The 22,396-nt window shown below is 38.8% G+C and overlaps 2 protein-coding genes and 1 pseudogene across 3 annotated transcripts in view; 2 read left to right on the top strand and 1 right to left on the bottom strand.

Moving 5' to 3' along the window:
• LOC114683966 (zinc finger protein 729-like) overlaps positions 1 to 16,579 on the bottom strand; it is a 279,247-nt gene extending 262,668 nt beyond the window's left edge. Inside the window, exons 1-2 of the mRNA XM_037200066.1 lie at positions 15,318 to 16,579; positions 10,922 to 11,048 (exon numbers count right to left, since the gene is read on the bottom strand). Coding sequence (XP_037055961.1) covers positions 10,922 to 11,048; positions 15,318 to 15,416 — 226 coding nt within the window. The 5' untranslated portion in view covers positions 15,417 to 16,579. The remainder of the gene's footprint in view (positions 1 to 10,921; positions 11,049 to 15,317) is intronic.
• LOC114688539 (zinc finger protein 54-like) overlaps positions 1 to 22,396 on the top strand; it is a 406,652-nt gene that overhangs the window by 111,282 nt on the left and 272,974 nt on the right. The window lies entirely within an intron of this gene.
• Positions 1 to 22,396, top strand: part of LOC114688971 — a 364,483-nt pseudogene that overhangs the window by 111,275 nt on the left and 230,812 nt on the right.

Raw genomic sequence — 22,396 nt, 5'->3', positions numbered from 1 at the left:
TGGTATGTGATCTTCAGCTGGAAATTCATCTATTTCTTCTTTTTTGGTATGTTTTTTGAGACAAGGTTTCTCTGTGTAGTTTTGGAGCCTGTCCTGGATCTTCCTCTGTAGAAAGGCTGACCTCAAACTCATAAAGATTCACCTGACTCTGCCTCCTGAGTGCTGGGATTAAAGGTGTGTGCCACCACCACCCGCCAGAAATTCATCTATGTCAATAAGAGTTTCAAATTTAGTATCATAGACATCTTTAATGGCAGTAAACAAGGGATAAAGCTGATCACTCATTTCATTCAGGTAGGCTGTGCAGTTACCTTGGGAGAAAAATGACTCCTATTCCCATAACTAAAGAACTAAATAACTAAACAGGTAAGTTAGTATTCACCCTTCATCAAGAAACATTCTCTTTTCAACAAAGAACACTACAAAAATCCACAAGTAATTAAAATACAGAGTCTGGAGCCAGGCCCACTGGACACATCTTTAAAACACTCCTGCACCTAAAGCTCAAGCTTCGTTCATGAAGTCGGGGATATAAAGACTGTAAGACTTATAGAATCAGGGAGTTTGTTGTGAGATTGTTTCTCCTGGTGTATGAGACAAAGTTCTCTAATGTAACAGAATTTATAGAAGGAATGTGTTCGTGTGTGTGTGTGTGTGTGTGTCTGTGTGTGTGTGTGTGTGTCTGTGTGTGTGTGTGTGTGTGTGTGTGTGTGTGTGTGTGTGTGTGTTAGGGATTTACTGTGATGATTTACAGGCTGCTTTCCAGTTAATCCACCTCTGGATGAATGTAACAGAAAGTCCAAAAATCCAATAATTTCTTAGTCCCAAAGGATGGCTGTCTGAACTGGTGTTCAGTATAAGTTGGAAGCCCAAAGAAGAAGATTACAGTGTGAGTGAAGGAATGGATATGCCAGCAAAAAACTTTGCCAAGAAACAGGCAGAGAGAAAAATGACTCCTATTCCCATGTCTTTGTATTCTTTCATCAGAAGGTGTGGCCAGATTAAAGGTATATTTTCTAGTCTCTCTATCCTGATCAAAAGAGTGTGTCCTTCAGCCTGAAGAGGTGAACTAATGGCATTTGTCTATCTCAAAGTTCCAAAATAGAAGTGGATTCAGCCACTTAAAAATAGGCAAAAATATGTCTCTCAGGTATGCCCTCCATTTCTGGATTCTAGTTCATTCCAGATGTAGTCAAGTTGACAACCAAGAATAACCATCATACCTAGCAATGCCAGAAGCTTTGTCTACCATGATAAATGATGGCCCCATGGGAACAGGAAGAAGCAGAGTGCTAGAGAGGTCCCCAGAAATCCACAAGATACCTCAACTATAGACTACTGGCAATGTCAAGAGAGTACCTGAGCTGACCTATTCTGAGATTGGGTGGCCGAACTGTCATGATATAACTCTCATGCAGTGACTGATGGAAGCAGATGCAGACATCCATGGCCAAGCCCCAGGTGGAGCCAGGAGTCCAATTGGTGAGAGAAAGGAGGGATTATATGAGCAAGAGATATTGAGACTATGATTGGAAAAAGCACAGGGACAAAGAGCCAAACTAGTGGAAACACATGAACTGTGAACAAGCAGTGGTGAGCCGCCATGGAACTGGACCAGGCCCTCTGGATAAGTGAGACAGTTGATTAGCCTGAACTGTTTAGAAGACCCCCAGACAGTGGAACCTGGACCTGTCCTTGGTGCATGAGCTGGATTTTTGGAACCTAGGGCCTAGATTGAGACACTTTGCTCAGCCTTGGTGTAGGGAGGAAAGGACTGGACCTGCTTCAACTGAATCTACCAGGCTGGGCTGACTCCCCAGGGGAGATCTTGCCATGGAGGAGGTGGGAATAGGGGTGGAATTGGGAGGAGGAAGCCTGGGGGTAGGAGGAAGGAGAACAGAGGAATCTGTGGCTGATATATAAAATTAAATTAACTATAAAATAATAATATTTTTTAAAAAATCTCACCAACAGGGCATCCCGAATGTGAGCTTGAAATGCCCAGAACAATGGACATACTATAGTGAATGGGTAAAAGCCCACAATGCCTCAACACTACATAAAAAATTACAGGCAAGTGGGGTGTTCTTGGAGCAGGAGACATAGTCTGCCCTTGGAAGAGCACATTAACTGGTAATTCAATATCAAATGGTCAACAATGAAAACACATATACAAGTAACATAATATAGACTGAGCAGTTTAGTTATCATTATATGTATATACAAATAGACATATACATATACAATAAAAATTAATAAAAAGATGCTATGAATTTAAGTGCAAGCATAGAGGTGTATGGGAGAATTTGTAGAGAGGAAAGTGAGAGGAGAAAAGTTCTAATTATTAATAAATTCAAAATTATACATCTAAAAACTAAAATAAAACAATTACAAACCGAGACAAAAACCAAAACAAACAAATGAGATAAATATCTATTTGGGAAAGCAGACTAGGATTCCTTTAAGCCTCCATGATTCCCTAGCAACAATGACAGTCATGAGGAATAGAAATGAAAACTAATGTTGACATAATGTGGGGAGAGGAGATCAAACATTGCTGTGGGTGTGAGAATTAGAGGATGATCTTTTGAAATCAGTCTCATATGCTCAAAACAATTAATAAATGAAAGAAAGAAAACTACTCTGCTACCCAGTTACAGCACTGATGTTGACACTATTCATATAGAAACAATTACAAACATCTACTAATGGTAGATAAAGAATCAATAAAAAACAAAGATGGAAACCAACAATGTTTATCTTGGTGAACCAATGAGGTTCTGTTTGTTTTCTCTTTTTGGGGTCCTTTTTCCTGCATGTATGTCTGTGTACCGTGTGTGATCCTAGTGCTAGCAGAGGTGAGAAGAGGGCATTTGACATCTAGGAACTGAGGTTACAGGTTGAGTGCCCATGTGAGGGTGCTGGAAATACAAAGTGAGTCTTCTGAAAGAGCACACAGTACTTTTAAGCACTGAGTTATCACTAATGCTAAGTGGACTGAACTGTTTTATTGAGGTGTCCTTTAAGACTGGGGGTGAGAGATTGCTTATAGAATCATAAAGGATGCAGGGACAGCTGCATCACCCTGTCAAGGAGAAGCTTATTGAATGGAGAAACCTGGAAAATCACTGCTACAGCTTGCAGGCAGGTTAATGTAGGTTGGAAGTGTCTCTCAAGCTACTCACTGCCTCTTCCAGGCAGCTTGTCTTCTTGTATTCTCTGGTCCAGGCAACTTGCATTGTCTGCTCCATCCCTTGTCTGAGCATCTTCTGTGCATCTCAACTTGTCTGGCAGTTTCAGTAGTCCTTACTGATTATATATGCTTGGGGCGGGAAGGCATTGATGAATCTGTCCAGTTTCTGTGACTTCCTAGAGCTATTAAGTTGTCTATGTGTTTCTGGAGATTCTCTGTATAATGGGATATTTCACCTTCCCTCTCAAAAATGGCAGTCAACTCTTGTGTCAGAATCCCTTTGGGATCATATATCGGACAGATACCCTGCATACCAGGTATGTATATTATGATTCATTTCAGTAACAAAATTACAGTTAAATAGTATAACAAGAATAATTTTACAGTTGAGGGACACTACAAGCAGAGTAATATTTTCAAAGTTTCACAACAATAGGAAGATTGATCACTACTGCCTTGGGGTATCACCTTCCTTAAGGTAGCTTTTAACATCCTGTATTTAAGGATCATAGTACAAGATGAAAGTGTTTAATCTCAGAGAAAACTGATACACAGTAAACACTCCTAGGCTGAACTCCATAGAATTGCCATCTTTCCAATGAGAATTTTCCCAACATGTTCAACACTGCTTTATTGATAGTATTTAGGATACAGAATCAACTTAGATGTTCATCAACTGACAAATGGGTAAATCAGAATGAGCTTCCTACTTCAAACTTGTTGCTTTTTGTGTTCAGGTAAGACTACATGTAGATGCCAGTAAGACAGAAAAAAAAATCTTCAGTGGGGATATGCAGGAAGAGAGGATGAATAGTATAATGTAGGTGATATGAAATTAGAGACTGGGCAGAATATTCAAATATGCGGTGCATGAATGGAGAAGAGAGGGGACTGCTGTAAGGTGAACCCAAATGAGATGTCCATGAGAAGCTACATGGGAACCTTTCATTTTGTAACACAAGTAAAAAATACAACAACAAAGGATAGTAGAACACAAGTATTATTAAATATGGGTTATTGAATACTACATACTAGATTTTCAACTAGGGATGGGCAGGAAGAAAGGAGGAGTTATGCAAGGGTTAACCGACAGGATGACTGTATGAAGAAGTTTCATGAAATCCCACTGTCTTACAAGTTAATAGGAAGTATAATTTTAAATCTTTAAACAGAGGTATACCACATTGGTCAATAATGCTACTCCCAGTTAAAGGGATATTAAATGGAAATCTCTGTGCGAAGCACTGATTACCTGCCTAGGACTTACTGGTCAGGGAGGCCTCAGAGCCACCTTAAACAAAACAGGACCTTTCCAATGCTCTTGCTTGAGTTCCCTAATTTTATAGTGTTCCTAAAGACACCAAAAATGTGGTGTGTGTTCTTTGTTTGTGTGTGTGTGTTGTGTGTGTGTGTGTGTGTGTGTGTGTGTGTGTGAGAGAGAGAGAGAGAGAGAGAGAGAGAGAGAGAGAGAGAGAGAGAGAGAGAGAGAGACAGAGAAACAGAGAGAAACAGAGACAGAGAAGAGAGAGAGAAAACTGGACAATTTTGAATATATCTGGAAACTCTCCTTCATGGGTAATTTTGTAGGCTGCTGTCAGAGAAAAGATGTTGTCTTGGTTACACCTAAACCCTGTATCATACAATAACATCCTTCTAGGGAAGTTGTTTATACTGGTATAATGGTAGCATGACTATTTATAGGTGTAATCAAATGTCTCTCTTGATTGGATTTCAAAGCTGATCCATAAAGACAAATTCATGCCATGGTCAAAATCCAAAGCTTGAAATTACAAGTCCAAGGACTGAACCTATTGATGCTTTGTTAAAGATCCTTTTGTTAATCTGACCTCTTAATATTTGTGCTTAGAATTATCAATTTTTACTGCTCTCAATCATGGTGAAAGTAGTCTCCTCTTGACGTTAGTGTTGGGTAATTCAGAGACTCAAAACCATTTAGAAAGTATTAAGAATAAGCAACTGTGTAAGATTGGGGCAATTACCATTTGTCATGAAAATGAGAGGGTACCATCACTCTTCCTTAACCTCCATGACTGTCTAATGGCATTTAATGAAAGCTATGTCATTTTATTTTAAAGTATGGAATAAACACTTCCCCGTTTTCTTTTTCAGTATGTCGAAATAAAATCGTGCATTCCCTCAAGTATTTGGGTTTTTTTATTGTTTTATTTTTTCATATGGGGATTCTCTGTGTAGACCTGGTTGTCTGGGGATATGGACCTTGGACCAGGCTGAACCCACAGAGATCCACCTGCATCTGCCTCCAGAGTGCTGAGATTATGCTCCACAGAGTCCAGACCCCTTGAAGATTTCTCAGTTATTTGTGAGCATGCCTGTGAGGTTACATGCTGCAAGGGCAAGTTGGCAGCCTCTTTGGTTTACAGGTTCCAGAGAGGAGGAAAGGAGTAGGTGAAGAAAGGTTGAGTCAGACCTTGTTGGTTGAAGGAATCTTTCAGAGTGACTGATTAATTTAGCAAACAGGGATAGATCCATGTTGTTCCAAAATATTGATCATGTCATTTTTTGTTTTCAGATATGTGTTTAACTTTATGTTGCATCTTCTGGTGATCATTGATAAACTGTGAAAAAGCAGAGATATCTTTTACAATCATTTTTACTCACCCTCCCCATAACAAAACTTCTAAGAATATAGAGGCATATGACAGCCCATTCTCAGGCTGGCAGCTCTTGTGGCTTTAAGGACATTACACAGAAAAAAAATTTCCAAGCCAGCTGAAGCAGATTGCCTTGTTCTGAGTAGTGTATTATTAACATTTAGTGGTCAGAGAGCCCAAGAAAAGTCCTCAGGCTAAAGCTGTTGCAGTTGTTATTCAATTTATGGCATAATAAAATATTCATATTTTATATTATCATAAAATTAATTTGTATGTAGAATCCTGATATTCTTCTAGTACTTTCTTATACATTGGCCCTGCACAAGATAACTTTTCTAAAAAAGGAAGGTCCTGCCACCTCATTTTTTAAATCAGTTTATTACAACAGTCTTTGCCCATCAACATAAATCCCTATATAGGACAGATGTACTCCACCCGATCTAATTTTGTTTCTGGATATGCCACATCATCATCTAAGTGTATAATAGGAAGAGCCTTGTACTTTTTTCTGATTTTCATATTCCTGAGTAATTACAGGGGCAGATGTTTCAAGAATATCTCAGAGCCTCAACATGAGATCTCTGCTTTCTTTATGTGCATCACAACTCCCAAGGCATAGGAAGAGCTTCAAGTAGATGATATCTTCCTAAAAGCAGTAGAGGACTTATGCTCAGGACTTTGCTGGGGAATCTTAGAAGCAGTACTTCTGGAGGAATTCATAAATGATTAATAACAATTTCTCATTTAACTAATATCCGAAAGTTGCTCAAATATGAATGCCCCCCCCCCAGCATACCACACATGAAGATCAAAGTCTAATAAGGTACGGTGGCCATCCTGTGGCTCAGCTTTGCTAGATCTGGGTCAAGCAGCTATGCAGACTTTATGACTTTCACCATTTCCACCAGAAAGTGCTGCACCAACATTAACAGCTTCTTTCTCTACAGGTTATCACCTTCTTTCTATGTTAAGGTTTAGCTCTAGTATGAATACTTTGAAAATGAACAAATGATGAGACTTTATTGGAATATTTTTGTATGTTCTTTCTGATTGGGTTTGCTTTGATGTCAACAATTTGAGCACTAGGTAAAGGATTTGTCAAATTGAATGCATTTGATGACTAACATTTTTAATGGACAACAAGAAATAGGGATTATATATGGGATAATATGAGATACATTTATGACGTTTCTCAGAAGTATGAGTTTTGTTATGTACAGCCATAATCATATTACTTATGTTCTCCATTTTGTCATATTATTATAATTATTACTGAGACAGGGTCTATGTAGTGCTGGCAGTCCTGGAACTCACTATGTTGGCCAGGAAAGCCTCAGACTCACAGAAATCTTCTTGCTTCTGCTTCCTGAGTGCTGGGATTGAAAGCATGCATCACCTTGCTTGGCATTATTTTCAATGTTTAGATGTAAGACAAGTTAAATGTTTTATTATAGCAATTCCTTAGGGTGGAGAGACGGCTTAGTGGGTGAGAGCACTGTTTGCTCTTCCAGAGGACCAGGATTCAATTTTCAGCACACACAATAGCTCACAACTGTCTTTATCTACAGCATCCGGGAATCTCATGCCCTCTTCTGGCCTACACAGGCATCAGACAAACATGGAGTACACAGAAAATTTTGTAGACAAAGTACCCATACACATAAAGAACAATTCACACAGTTACTGTTGTAGAATTTTATTTGAATATAAAGTCTGATATTTTATAACATTTAAAACATCAATAAGCCCTTTCATAAGTTTCTTATCTTTATGTTTCTATTATGTATACCTGTGCCTTTTGGTCACATGGTTCACAATGGTATTTTTCAGTCCTGTATGAACTTCCTGATGTCTTCTAAGTATTGAAAGGTCGATACAGGATATGTCACAGTCTTTGAATTTGTGAAGTTTCTCTCCAGTATGAATTTTCTGATGTGCTCTAAGATATGAGCAGCTAGTGAAAGACTTGTCACATTCCTTACACCTGTAAAATCTCTCTCCAGTGTGTACTCTCTGATGTCTTCTAAGATTTGACATGTAGGTAAATAATTTGTCATATTCCAGGCATTTATAAGGTTTCTCTCCATTATGAAGTTTCTGATGTCTACTATGCTGAAATCTGATTGAAGGAAGTGTTACAGTCTTTGTGTTTGTAAGGTTTTTCTCTAGTATGAATTTTCTGATGTTGTCTAAGATATGAGCACAAAGTAAAAGATTTGTCACATTCCCTACATTTGTAAAGTTCCTCTACGGTATGAAGTTTCTGATGTTCTCTAAGAGTTGAATGAGTAGATAAAGATTTGCCACATTCCTTACATCTGTAAGACCTCTCTCCAGTAGGGATCCTCTGATGTTTTCTAAGTTGTGAGTCCTGTGTAAAGGACATGTCACATTCCATACATTTGTAAGGTCTCTCCCCAGTGTGGATCCTCTGATGTCTTCTAAGATGTGAGGAATTGGTAAAGTATTTATCACATTCCTTACAACTGTAAGGTTTCTCTCCTGTATGGATTCTTTGATGTCTTCTAAAATTTGAACTCTGGATAAAGGACATGTCACATTCTCTACATTTGTAAGGTTTCTCTCCAGTATGAATTTTCTGATGTACGCTAAGATGTGAGCCTGTAGTAAAGGATTTGTCACAATCCCTGCATTTGTAAAGATTCTCTCTGGTATGTAGTTTCTGATGATTTATAAGAGTTGAAAGTGTAGACAAAGATTTGCCACATTCCTGACAACTGTAAGGTCTCTCTCCAGTATGAACCCTCTGATGTTTTCTAAGATGAGAGTCCTGGTTAAAAGACTTGCAACATTCCATACATTTGTAAGGTTTCTCCCCAGTGTGAATTTTCTGATGTCTTCTAAGATTTCCACATGTGGTAAAGGATTTGTCACATTCCTTACATCTGTAAGGTCTCTCTCCTGTATGAACCCTATGATGTCTTCTAAGATATGAGTCCCAGGTAAAGGATTTGTCATGTTGTATACATATGTAATATTTCTCTCCAATATGAATTTTCTGATTTACATCGAGGCTTGAGGCCTTACTGAAGCATTTCTCACATTTCCCACACTGCTGGGCTTTCTCTCGAATGTAGATTGGTTGTTTGAAAAGACTGGGTGCTGAGCTGAAATAGTCATCATATTCTCCCTGCCTGTGTTCTTTCTTTGCAGTGTACAGTCTCTGATCTCGAGTACTGTTGGAATGCAAAGATTTCTCACAGTCTTTAGATTTGCAAGGTTCTTCTCCAGTATGCATGCTTTCATGTCTATGTGAGCTTGAAGACTCAATAAAGGCCTCCTTATAATCACTGCACCTGTAGTTATTAGAGTTTTCTGGAGTTTCACCTATTTTATCATGAGCACATGTGGAGGGGTCATGAAGCACTTTGCCAAGCTCATTACACTGACAAGACTCATTTTCAGTCTTCACATCATGATGGACAGGATCACATTTGTAGTAGTTCTCTGAAAATGAGTACAGTTCAGATTAGTAGGGCAGCTTCCAAGATTAACCTTTTGATAAATGACTGCCAACCTCAGTTTTCTTTTAAGGTAAGTCAACCAGCAACCACTTAGATATTTTTCTTTCACTGTATTTCAATGTATTCTCACAAAACAGCAAAAAAGCCTTCAAGGGCCTGTGATTAATAATAACTTGTCCCTCTATAAAAATGGATAATGACACAAGATGGATCAGGAAATTGTGGAATCAGTAGTTAGCTTTGTGACAGAGATCATGAACTAATTATATTTAGAATACATGTCTCTATTTAAATATTTCTTCTCAGAAACTGATGAAGAAGAGTTTAATCCAATCCCAGGTCACTGTATTTATACTGACTAAGTGATAAGCAATGAGGAGTATTGTTCATTAGACCTGAATCCTTAAAAGGTTAAAGTCATAAATAAAACCATCACAGGGTTTATTTATTTTCTACAAAAACACATTAGATTTTCTTATGTAATGGAGGCAAAGCAAGTATTCTGGGAGGTACCAGAAATCAGATTATTTGAGGCAGGGCTATCATGGGCAGCTATTGCTGATTTCTATCCTGTACTGTGTGAGCTCCACACAGGATTGTGTTTCTTTACTTATACGGTTATCCTCAAGTCTAGTCTGTATACCAAATCTTAAGAAAATTTTCCAGATGGATGTCCGTGTATCAGCCACTGGGAAGAAAATGAAGAATGTAATAAAAAAGATAGTACGGAAGGCAATTAAAGAATAATCCTACTTCATCAACCAACATTAGACTTATACTCTGTAAAATTATTCTAATCTGATGTCAACATAGTCAAATACAATTGCATTTTGTACTCGTACTGTCACCAGAGTTCAAGTGCAATAGGCCCAATGTCTTCAAATAGTTACATCAGGCAGGATGCATCCTGGGGCCAGAACACTACGGTAAGTTAATGATTAGGAATCTTTTCAAGTGGAATTGAATATCACAAAACCATTTTCACCTCTTGCCTTCTCTTTTGCTTGAATCCTTCAAGGCTGTCCTGCTAATTCACTAACCCACCATACTTGTGGATACTCTCTGTTCTCCACATTCCTGGGCAATCTCATTTGCTCTGGACAGGTGTCCAGGTCTACCTTTCATCAACCACATGTTCTGTGAGGTAGCCCATGACCCATGATAGAATTGTGAGAAAGAATACAGAAGTCTAAAATAGTACTGTGCATAGTACATGAAGAAAACACCAAGTAGAGGAATCTTGGAATGATTTCCAATGGCTCTTTCCCATCAGAATCTTTAGCATATAAATATGCTAAAGAACTTTGCAATTTGCACATCTTGAGCTTTTCTCACAATTAAAACTACATGAGGTGCAGTGATGTAATTGGAACTTAAAATATGGGTATAAATATTATATGATACTAAATTTCTGAATGCATTGTGGAACCAAATTAGGTGCATGACACTTCTAACATGCAAAATGAAAGAAACATATTAAATACCATGGAAAAGTTGTGTTCTACTACCAAACATTCCCTAGTGTTCTGTTCTTTCTGACAGCTTGAGAGAGTTTACAACCTATAAAACCAGTATATAAAAAGGTTTACTTAGAAGCAAAATGTTCTCACCCACAGAGACCAGGTTGCTGTAATTCTCCAACATCACATCAATGTACAAAGCCCTCTGACCAGTGTCCAGACATTCCCACTCCTCTTGGGAGAAGTCCACAGTCACATCCCGGAATGTCAATGGATTCTGAAACAAAAAAGTTGTTAGACCATGTGCTACCAGACAGAGTGTTTTCCTGGATATAAACAGACCTGAGGAAATGAGAGATGTAGACAAGGAAGACAATTACTCAATCAGATGACTTCGATATAGTCACATCATATGATGGATTTTCTAAGTCTGTGGAAACAGGATGACACAATAGGCTCACATACAATATAAACACAAAAAACCCCACACATTGAAGGTCTGGACATGGATGACTACCCATTATGGATGCTGTTTGTGTCCCACAGGATCACAGTGTACGTGTCTCAGAATGAAAATTCATGATGGGGACATGTGCTTTAATTGCTGTACCTGTAGATCATAGTAAGAACCTGCAACTCAATCAGTTCTTGCATTCTTTGGCCTTACATGATTATATTCTAACAAGCTCAGGTTGTATGTTTAAACACTAGGTCTAATACCATTCCATTACAGGGCAAAGATATGGAAAGTAGAACTTATGTTTAACTAGGTAAGCAAAGAATTTTCCTATTTTCCACAGTAACAATGAGTGTAATAATATTGCATACTGTCAATTTTAAAATTAACATTTGCCGGGCGGTGGTGGCCCACGCCTTTAATCCCAGCACTTGGAAGGCAGAGGCAGGTGGAACTCACAGAGATCGAGGCCAGCCTGGGCTACCAAGTGAGTTCCAGGAAAGGCGCAAAGCTACATAGAGAAACCCTGTCTCAAAAAAACAAAAAAAAAAAAAAAAAATTAAAATTCAAGAACAGATAATATATGAGATTATTTTATCAGCATTTGATCCACTACCAAGCAGGCTGAAACATCTGTATCAAGCCCATTTGATATAATCTAAAATTTTCCTAATAAATCAGGAAAATGCCAATTTAGGCAAAAACAATTTCAGGAGTTTTGAAGAATATTTAATTTCTGAATAGTTACAAAAAATGGAGGGAAGTTCTGTTGCAGGATTTTTTTTACACTGTATGAGAAATACCATCACTGCTCAGTGCTTTTCAAATGTCATGGTGCTCAGAAGGTCCATTCAAGAGAGAATATGAGAATTTTCGTGCCTAAAATTTGTAGTTTTTAATGTGTTCCTTTTTAGTAGTTATCCTGTACTGTCTAACAGATTTTAGGTTAGCAGTGTTTATGATTCTTCCTTTATTTCTGTCAAACTACATAGTGGTGACATATTCGGTCTGAGTTGTGAGTCAAGAATAAATGCAAACCTGGCAGTCAGAGTTCATTCCCCAAATCTCTGCTTTAAAACTTTGCAGGTTCAGGGTTGGGGAGTAGAATCATGACTCTGACGGGAACTGATTGGAGGAAAGCAATTATGAAGAATGTTCTTTCTGCATCAAATGTGATGGGTTGTACACATCAATCAGTCAGTGTCCTCAAAACATTTCTGATGCATTCTATGTAATGCTACCTAATGGATCCCAGACAGTAATGGCTGCACAGTGGGATCCTGTTTAGGCAATAAAAAAAGAAATAAAAATGCTGATCTCAAGCATGTGTGGTGGTGAATGCCTTTAATCCCAGCACTTGCAGAAGAAGATATGTGGAACTCTGTGAGTTTGAGGCCAGTCTGGCCTACAGTGCCACATCTAGAAGATACAGGGCCATACAGAGACATCTTGTTTCAAAAAATAAAACATAACAAAAAAACCCCAAAACACTGATCTCTCTAGTTTGGGAAGTTACAACTGAGCATTCTAACCAAGTGTGTGATGTGAGTAGCCATTCTTCTGAGACAAACAGATAGCAGTTGTCAACAAACATGTGAAGACATCATCATTACCATGATATTAAACACCAAAGAGAAAGAAGTAGACCACTGTGGTAGTTTGAATGTAATTAGCCACCATTGGGAGTGGCACTATTAGGAGGTGTGGCTTTGTTGGAGTAGGTATGGCCTTGTTGGAGGAAGTGTGTCACTGTGGGGGTGAGATTGGAGATCTCCTTTGTTTAAGCTTCACTCAATGTGACACTCAATTGACCTCCTGTTGCCTGGAGATATAAGACTCTCAGCTAGTACTCCATTATGTCTGCCTCTAGGCTGCCATGATGATGATGGACTGAACCTCTGAAAATGTAAGCTGGCACCTCAATTAAATGTTTTCCTTTATTAGAGGTACCATGGTCTTAGTGTATCTTCACAGCAATTGCAGTTTTAACAAAGTCAACTATAATCTGAATCTACACTCAAGAACATGATTTTCATGGTAGGATCAAACAAATTGTTTAAGCCATGTTCTGCACTGTCTAGTTTCCTTAAATTTTTAGTATTAGGAACCAAATACTACTTAGCATTAAAAACCAAGCTTTGTCTCTTAAGTGCACACAGTGCTAAGATGTTGTGAAAACTCTCATGTGCTTCAATATGAGCTCTTTACAACCATGATTCAAGGAAATGGGACAAATAAAGCCTACAAGACACAGGATTCTTCACTCACCAATATATAAAGATATAGCCCTTATTCTACAACAATTATACATCATATCAATGTATTTTTTGTTCATGTGTTAAAATGGATTTTTTTTCAAAATTACTAGTCATAATTTTATGTGAGATACTTATTCTTGGGGAAAAATAATCTGGAAAGGTAGAATGGACAAAAATCCTGTAAGTGTGGATTTATGAAATTATATGGTATACCTGTAGTCATAAATACAGCATGGTACACTCATTTAAAAATAGACAATGATAAGAGATTATAATAGAGGACCCCAAAAAAAAGAAAAATTAAAAATCTAAGGCACTTAATAGTTGACAAAGGAGGCAAAAATATACAGTACAAAAATGTCGTCTTTTTAACAAATGGTGTTAGTAAAACTGAACACAGTAGAAGAATGTAATTAGATTCTTATTTTCATTGTACAAAAGTCCATTCAAAGTGGATCAAAAATCTTATTTCAAATCAGAAACACATAGACAATTAGAAAACATAGAGAGGATCCATCCAGATTTTGTGATAGGCAAGGCCTTAATTGATTAGAAAGAACACCAAAAACACAGAAAGTGAAACAATGGAACTACATTGATAGAAAAAGTTTCTCTTTGGAAACCATCAGCACAGCACACAGACACCCAAGTGATGGAAGAGAATCTGTACCAGTGACATTGTTGATAGGGGCTCATACCTAGAATTTACCAGGAATTACAGAAATTAAATACCAAGGAAATTATACTGCCATTTATAGATGCTCAAAGGAGCTGAATAGACATTTTTTAAAGACAAATACACAAATGGCCAATAAATATTGCAAAAGAGTTCAGGATCCCTAAAAAAATGCCATCATGGAATCCCAAATTCAAACTGCTTTGAAATATCACCTCAGCCCAGGCTGAGAATGGCTGTCATCAACTAACCAGAAAACAAGTGTTAGGCAAGGTGAGAAGAGAAAGGAACTCTTATTCACTGTAGATGTGGGTGTGTGAAAATTATACACTCAGTGTGGTAATGAGTTTCAAGATTATTAAAAAAAAATGAAGATAAAACTAATGTATGACCCAGCAATGTCACTCCTTGAAACATAATTTGAAAACTCCACACCCCATTACAGAGATATTCACATTCCACATTCACTGTTACTGCCTTCAACATGGCAAAGTATTAGATTAAGCTAATTATATGAAGACTGTACACATACATAATGGAATACCATTCAGCTAAGGAGAAAATTGCAGGGAAATGATTAGACATAGAATGTGCAATACTGAGTTAGGTCACACAGTGCCAGAAAGAAATCACATTTTTTCCTCCTATGCAGAAACTGGCCAATAATGTGTGTCTATGAGAATCAAAATGCATAGGAGCTTAGCAGAACATGGAGAAAAGAGACCAAGAAAGCTTAAATAACAGGGTTGAGGTAGGACTGAATGCAGGTAATGAACAACAGTTGTGAAAACAGGGTATAAACTAAGTAATGTTCTATCTGTGATGCTTCCAAAGTAATTTTTCTTTTTTTTTCTGATGGATAAGTTGATAAAAATATATTCAATACCAAAAATATAAAGCCCCATTGGAAAGACTCCAGAGCTTAAGTTCCCAATTACTACTCTAACTAAATAAAATTGCAGTATTTGTACAGTACTTGTACAGTAATTGAGTCCACTTAATTTCAGTGTGTGTGTGTGTGTGTGTTGTGTATGTGTATTGTTTATTTGCAAAAATTGTCATAATAAAATTTAAAATATTATTAGTAGCAGAAAATTAAAGGTTTGCAAAATCTGAACATACAACATTTCTAGAAAAGTAGGCATGACCACTGACCTGGAAAATACATACTGGAGAATCAGCCATTTCTTTCTGTTTCTTTTCTGTGAGCTTCTCTTTCAGGAACAAGGAATAGATGACTTTCTGACCTTTCATACAAGGGGTCAAAAAGAAAATGAAAAAAAATAATACTGAAAGCTGTAGCACAAATTCTTGTTGGACTTATTAATAAAAACCCAAAGTCTGATATCAGGGGGAAAGCTCATAGATCAGAGAAGCAACACAGACAGCTGCTAGTTCTTAAATCTGTAAGATTCTCCAACTGAAAGAGTGCTGAGCTCCTGTCTCCTTCCACCTTCTATTCCTTTCTGTGCCCAGCCATACCACTGACATCCTATCCCAAACTCCTTAGTCCAGGGTTTAAAGGTGTGTGTGCCTCCCCAGCACTGAGAACAAAGACAAGAGATGCCAAGTGCTGGGATTAAAGGAGTGTGCCACCACTGCCTTTAAAATGGATCAGTATTGTGTATCCCAGGGTGTCCTTGAATTTGCAGAGATCTGTCTACCTCTGCCTCCAGAGTACTGGGATTAAAGGTGTGTGCCACCACTGCCTGGACTCTATGAATAACTAGTGCTTGGCTTTGCCCTGTGATCCTCAGACAAGCTTTATTTGTAAGAGCATACACAAACTACCACCACAGAAACCTGTTAGAGAACAATGTCAAACCACAGGAAAAAACCCAAACAACAAACTATGACCAGGTGTCCAGACAATGATCCCAAATACAGAAGAGAATGGAATGATATTTCAAGCTTGAAGAGAAAATCATTGTCAACCCATATTTTTGAATCAAGAAAGAAAATTATCTTAAAATTGATAGAGACATAAGTACATTTGAAGACAGTCTCGAGATAACATAATTAATTGATTTCACTAAAGATGCTTTGCAGACAGTAACTAGAGGCAAAATTTATACGGGGGTACCAGAATAATTATCCATGTAAATACAGGAAATAATAATTCTATGTGGTGACTACATAAATACAGGTAAACTTGGAAATAATCATCCGTGGGCAAGACAGAAAATCACCAATTCTCACACAGAAGGAAGAAAGATATGTGGTAAGAATCTAAATATGGTATTATAAAAAACCTGGAAACAGATATTGTGGTAAAGGCTGAAAGATCAGTGAAGAGCAAGCCACAGCCACCACCTCTTACCTCACCAACTCCTCAGCCTGAAATAGCTCAGCCAAGAGGCCTCAAGCTGAATGAGCTTCCTCAGCTGAAAAGGTCTCAGCCCAATGCCTTTAGTTCCTGTCTCCTCAAGCCTTATATACCTTTCTCTGCCCAGCCATCACTTCCTGGAATTAAAGGGTGTGTGCTTCCCAGTACTGGGATTAAAGGTGTGTGCCACCACTGCCTGGCTCTGTTTTCTTTCCTATACTGAGTCAATCTCATCTAGTCCAGGGTGGCTTTGAATTCACAGAGATCCAGATGGATCTCTGCCTCCTGACTGCTAGGATTAAAGGTGTGTGCCACCACTGTCTGGCTTCTATGTTCAATTTAGTGGCTTGTTCTGTCCTCTGATCTTCATGCAAATTTTATTAGGGTACACAACATATCACCACATAAATACTACCAATAATCCAACCAGAAACAATATAAAAAAGCATAGTGAATAATAATGCCATGACCAAAAATCTAGCCATTCTGGAAGTCAATATGGAGACTACTCAATTAAACAAATCCTTAAGTTAAATAAACCTAGCACTGTACTGCTCTCACCACTAGATGGTGGTCTTGTCATTTTACTAACTCAGGAACAGGTTTGTCTCCTGTGATGCAGGATAAGATGATTAGACTGCCCCCCCCAACACACACACACACACACACACACACACACACACACACACACACACACACACACAAATGCCACCCACCCCAGGTGCAGAGACTCTTGCTGTGCCAGAAATAGAAAGTAAATAAGGTATGTGGTTCCTGGCCTAAAAATGTCAGCTACAGCTTCCATCTATGTTCCAGAAACAATGAGGATGAGGAGGAGGAAAGGAATAAAGAAGGGAGAGGGGAGGAAGGGCTAAGACATGCCATTCTCTAGACTCCACACAGCTGTTGTAATCAGTAACCAACACTAACTGCACTGACCTGCATGGACCTCACACAAGACCACAATCAGACTAGGAAAGGGAAAGGCTCGCAGAGCCCGCCCTTTACCTCTAAAATGTTGGCTATAGATAGAGTGTAGGAGAAGAATCTCTGCCTTTAGTTGTAGTCCTCTGCTGAGCCAACCAGACTCCGACCCATAGCTCCAAAACCACAGTCTCACAGATGGCCCTGGATAATCTCAGGGGATTCCAAGCAAAATTAATAGAAATGAACACTCTAAAGAAATTGGTTGAAATTGTGGGCCAGGATAGCAGACAGGTAGGAGGTGAGAGTGGACAGTGTTTTATATGTGCATGCTCAGACACACACACAGAGTGTGTGTCTATGTACACATATGTATGTGTGTGTGAAACAGTTATGATTAAAAAAATTCCATCGTTTTTGAATCAGGGTTTCTCTGTGTAACACTGGCAGATCTGGAATTTGCTTTGTAGATCAGGCTGGACTAAATTCCCAGACATCTGTCTACGTTTGTCTTGGGTGTGTTTGGATTAATGGTGCGCACCACCCTACCCTTCTCAGAAACTTATTTTAAATGACCATATCAGTCTGTACATTCCTTTTCATTGTATGATTATCTGGTTTTTTGTTTTGGTTTGGTTTTGGTTTTTTGAGTCTAGATTTGTCTGAGTAACAGCCCTGGCTGTACTGGAATTCCCTTTATAAAAAAGGATGATGTGGAACTCACTGAGATTCACCTACCTCTACTCCCATGCTGGGATTAAAGGAGTGTGCCACCACACCCTGCACATTATCTGGTTTAATATCAGGTTAAAAATAAGAGTGAAGAGGAATCTTCTTTTTTGTGTGTCAAGAAGATTTTGTTTGTTTGTTTGTTTGTTTGTTTTTGGTTGTTTTATTTTGTTTTGTTTTGAACAAGGGTTTTATGTTCTAGTCGTGACTGTGATGGAATTATGAGCACTAGGCTATCTTTGAAGTCACAGATTGCCTCTGCCTCCTGTGTGCTCGTATTAAAGGTGTGTGCCACTGTCAAGACCTACTCCAGTGATGGGATGGCCAGACACCCTGTTAGTTGTGCCATAAACCCCATCCAAGGAAGGTCTGAGGAATCTGGATGCAGACATCCACGGCTGGGCCCCTGGTGGAGCACTGGGAATCTAATTAGTGAGAAAGAAGAGGGTTTATATGAGCGAGAATTGTTGAAGCCAGGGTTGGATAAAGCACAGGGACAAATAGCCAAACGAATGGAAGCACAGGATCTATGAACCAAAGGCTGAGGGGCCCCCAACTGCATCAGGCCCCCTGAACGGGTGAGACAGTCATTTGGCTTGATCTGTTTGGGAGGCAGCCGTGTGTTGGTGCCGGGTCCTGGGCTTGTTGCATGAGTTGGCTGTTTGAATCCTGGGACATATGCAGGGACACTTGGCTCGATCTGGGAGGGGGGGACTGGTCCTGGCTGGACTGAGTCTACCAGGTGGATCCCGGTCCTCGGGGGAGACCTTGATCTGGAGGAGGTGGGAATGGGGGGTGGGATGGGGGGAGGGGGAGGGGGGCGAGAGTGGGAGAACAGGGGAATCTGTGGCTATTATGTTGAACTAAATGATGTTGTAAAATAAATTTACTTAAAAAAAAAAAAAAAGTATTTCAAGCCTGCTGTTGTTGTTGGTGATGCATACCTTTAATTCCAGCACTTGGGAGGCAGAATCAAGCAGATCTCTGTGAGTTGGAGGCCATCCTGGTCTACAAAGCAAGTTCCACGAAAGGCGCAAAGCTACACAGAGAAACTGTCTCGAAAAACAAAAACAAAACAAAAAAAAAAAACAAACAAACAAACAAAAAAGATAGAAAAAGAAAAAAAAAGCATTTCAAGTAACTTTGATATTAGTTTTTCTCTGGAGTTCTGATGGAATCCTGTCAATCTGTGCAAGGGATAGTTTTAAGGGTGGCATTTTATACCTGTTTCAGTCACATTGCTACTGATTACATACCTACTTACTTATTATTTCACGTTATTTAAATTTAGTATGCTATGTTCATCTATTTCAATGAGAGTTTCCAATTTGTGTAACGAAAGCCTTTAACATCAGGTAACAAGAGATCCAGTTGTTCACTCATTTCTATCATGGAGCCTGTGCAGTTACCTTGTATAATTGTCAAGACATGGTAACAGGACAGGTGGTGGTAGCAAACAGCTTTAATCTCAGCACTCAAGAGGCAGAGACAGACACATCTATGTGATTTCAAGACCAGCCTGGTCTACAGAGTGAGTACCAGGTCAGCAAAGGCTACAGAGCAAATAACAAAAAATAATAATAACAAAAAATTATGCATAGTTCAGCAAGGTCATGCAAGCTTTTTAACCCACTCGGGAGGCTTGGGCTAGGGATCTCTGAGTTCAAGGTCAGTGACATTTACACAGTGAGATTAGGAAAGTAGTAAGATACAGAGACATTGTCTCAAAATAACGTAAATTGCTCCATGAGGAATAGCTTTTATGGTTTCAGAAGGACCATGCAAGCTTCCAAAGCAGTGAGCCAAACAAAAGTCCTGTGATGCCTATGAACCACATCAACTGTCATCCTCAAACAGTAGTCCTAAGGAGCAGCAGTGGCAAGCATACCTTGGTGGTAACCTGAATTGCGATCCTAATTAGCATTATTTTAAAAACCCATATTCAGATATTGAGAGAGAAAACTGAAATATTAGAGAATGAGAGCATCCAGCCACCAGAGAATTCTTACCTCTATGAAATCTCAAACCAAATCCTGGAGGGAACCTGTTTCTATATATTCTAAGACTGAATCGGCCAAGATCCTGAGTCCACTTGCCTTATATTCCTGTCTCTACCTCCCTAGTGCTGGGATTAAAGGTGTGAACCACCACCCAGCTCTGTTTCTCTTTTAGACTGATTCAATCTCATGTAGCCCAAGGTGGCCTTGAACTCCAGATCTTCCTGCTTCTTCCTCCCAAACCAAGATTAAAAGTGTATGCCACCACTGCCAGGACTCTGTGGTTAACTACTGGCTAGCTCTACACTCCGATCTCCAGGCAAGATATATTTGTCTGAACACAAACAAAGTATCAAACAACAACAACCCAGACACCTCTCATTGATCTTATGATGGCTTCACTAAAGAGAACAATGACAGGCAATGAAAATCTGGCTACACTACTGGTGCAAGAGAAGACATGAATCATGGAGGACAACAACAATTACCATTTTAGTAAACCATCATAATCCTTAACAAATAACTAAACATTTTCTTGTGTACCCACAGGCAATCTTAGCTTTCACCCCTCATCAGGGAAACTTCATTTTTCAACAGACATCACTTCAAAGATCGACAATCGATTAAAATGCATAATTGTGGAGCCCAGGCCCTCTGGATGCACCTGTAAAACACTCCTGAAAAGGAGCTATAATGATTAAAAGAGGCTGAGGACCTGGAGGTTTGTTTCGAGATTGTGTCTACTAGTGTATTAATCAGAGTTCTCTACTGTAACTCAACTTATGGAATGAATATTTATTTATGTATTTATTTATATTTTTATATAATGAGAATTTATTGTAATGACCTACAAGCTGCTGTCCAGCTAATCCACCAATGACTGGTTATAAAAGAAAGTTCAAAAAATCTAGCAGTTGCATAGTTCACATGGCTTGTTGTCTTGGCTCCTTTTCAGTATATGATGGAATCCCAAAGAAGTAGGCTCCAATGCCAGTGAAAGAATGGATATGCTAGCACAAAAAAAATGAGCTAAGAAATGGGCAGAGAGCAAAATGATGCCTCTTTCCACGTCTACCAGCAGAAGGTGTGGTCTACCCTCTATCCTTTTCAAAGGTGTTGGTCCTCAGCCTCAAGATGTGGATTAATGGCATTTGTCTCCCTGTCTCAAATTCCTGACTAAAAGTGGATTCATTCATGTCCAAATAAGCAAAAATAGTATCTCTTTGGGTATCCCCTCAATTTCTGGATTCTAGTTCATTTCAGATGTAGTAAACTTGATAACCAAGAATAACCATCACACCTAGCAACATCAGAAGCTGTTCTTATAAAATCTCACCAACATGACCTCCCAAATGTGAGCTGGACAAAACCAAGAACAATGGACATTGTAGTTAGGGAATTAACCACAGGATGAATCTGGGTACCTAGTGGACCTACTGTGAGTGAGACATCAGCTGAAACTCCATTAATCACCTGGCCTCTTTAAGCCCCTACTTTAACTGGAGTGCCACCATGTTTCCTGATTTCCCTGGTGTAGTACGGATTGTTAGAAGGTTTTATTAATAAATACAATCCTGGAGCCTGGTACTGGGGTCAATGCTGGAAGATCAGAGAAGCAGAACAAGCAACAGCCACCTCACCTTGCCAGTTCCTCAGCTGATCCTGTTTCCTCAGACTAGAAGCCTTCGAGTCCTCATCTGTAAGGATTTCAGCTGAACTGTTGCTAAAAGCCTAAAAGCTTAACCACCTAGTTTTTCATGCCTTACATACCTTTCTGCTTTCTGCCATTAATTCCTGGGATTAAAGGCGTGAGTCCCCATGCCTGGCTATTTCCATTGTGGCTTTGAACTCACACAGAACCATGCCTCCACAAGGCTAGGATTAAAGGTGTGAGTACCACCATTTTCTGGCTTCTATGTCTGTCTAGTGGCTGTTTTGTTCTCTGACCCCAGATAAATTTATTAGGGTGCATGATATATTGGGGAACACGATATCAACACACCCTGGAATAAGCTTCAATTCAGAACCAACTGATATAGAAATGTAGGATATAGATATGATAGGATGAAAGGGTAGATTATTGAATCTGCTTTTAAAGAGAAACAACTTGTTTAAAATATTTTACATTGCTATAGATTTTAGTTTATTGATATAAATTTAAAGTTAATTTTATTACACTTTATGTATATTTCTACTCGTGTCTAAGGTATGTTTGTGCAGCTCATTTGAAATTGTAATGGATAACTAAGAAATACAGG

Source organism: Peromyscus leucopus, chromosome 1 (assembly GCF_004664715.2).
Source record: "Peromyscus leucopus breed LL Stock chromosome 1, UCI_PerLeu_2.1, whole genome shotgun sequence".
NCBI lineage: Eukaryota > Metazoa > Chordata > Mammalia > Rodentia > Cricetidae > Peromyscus > Peromyscus leucopus.
The sequence above is the reverse complement of the archived record's forward strand: the minus strand, read 5'-3'. Positions and strand labels throughout refer to the sequence as shown.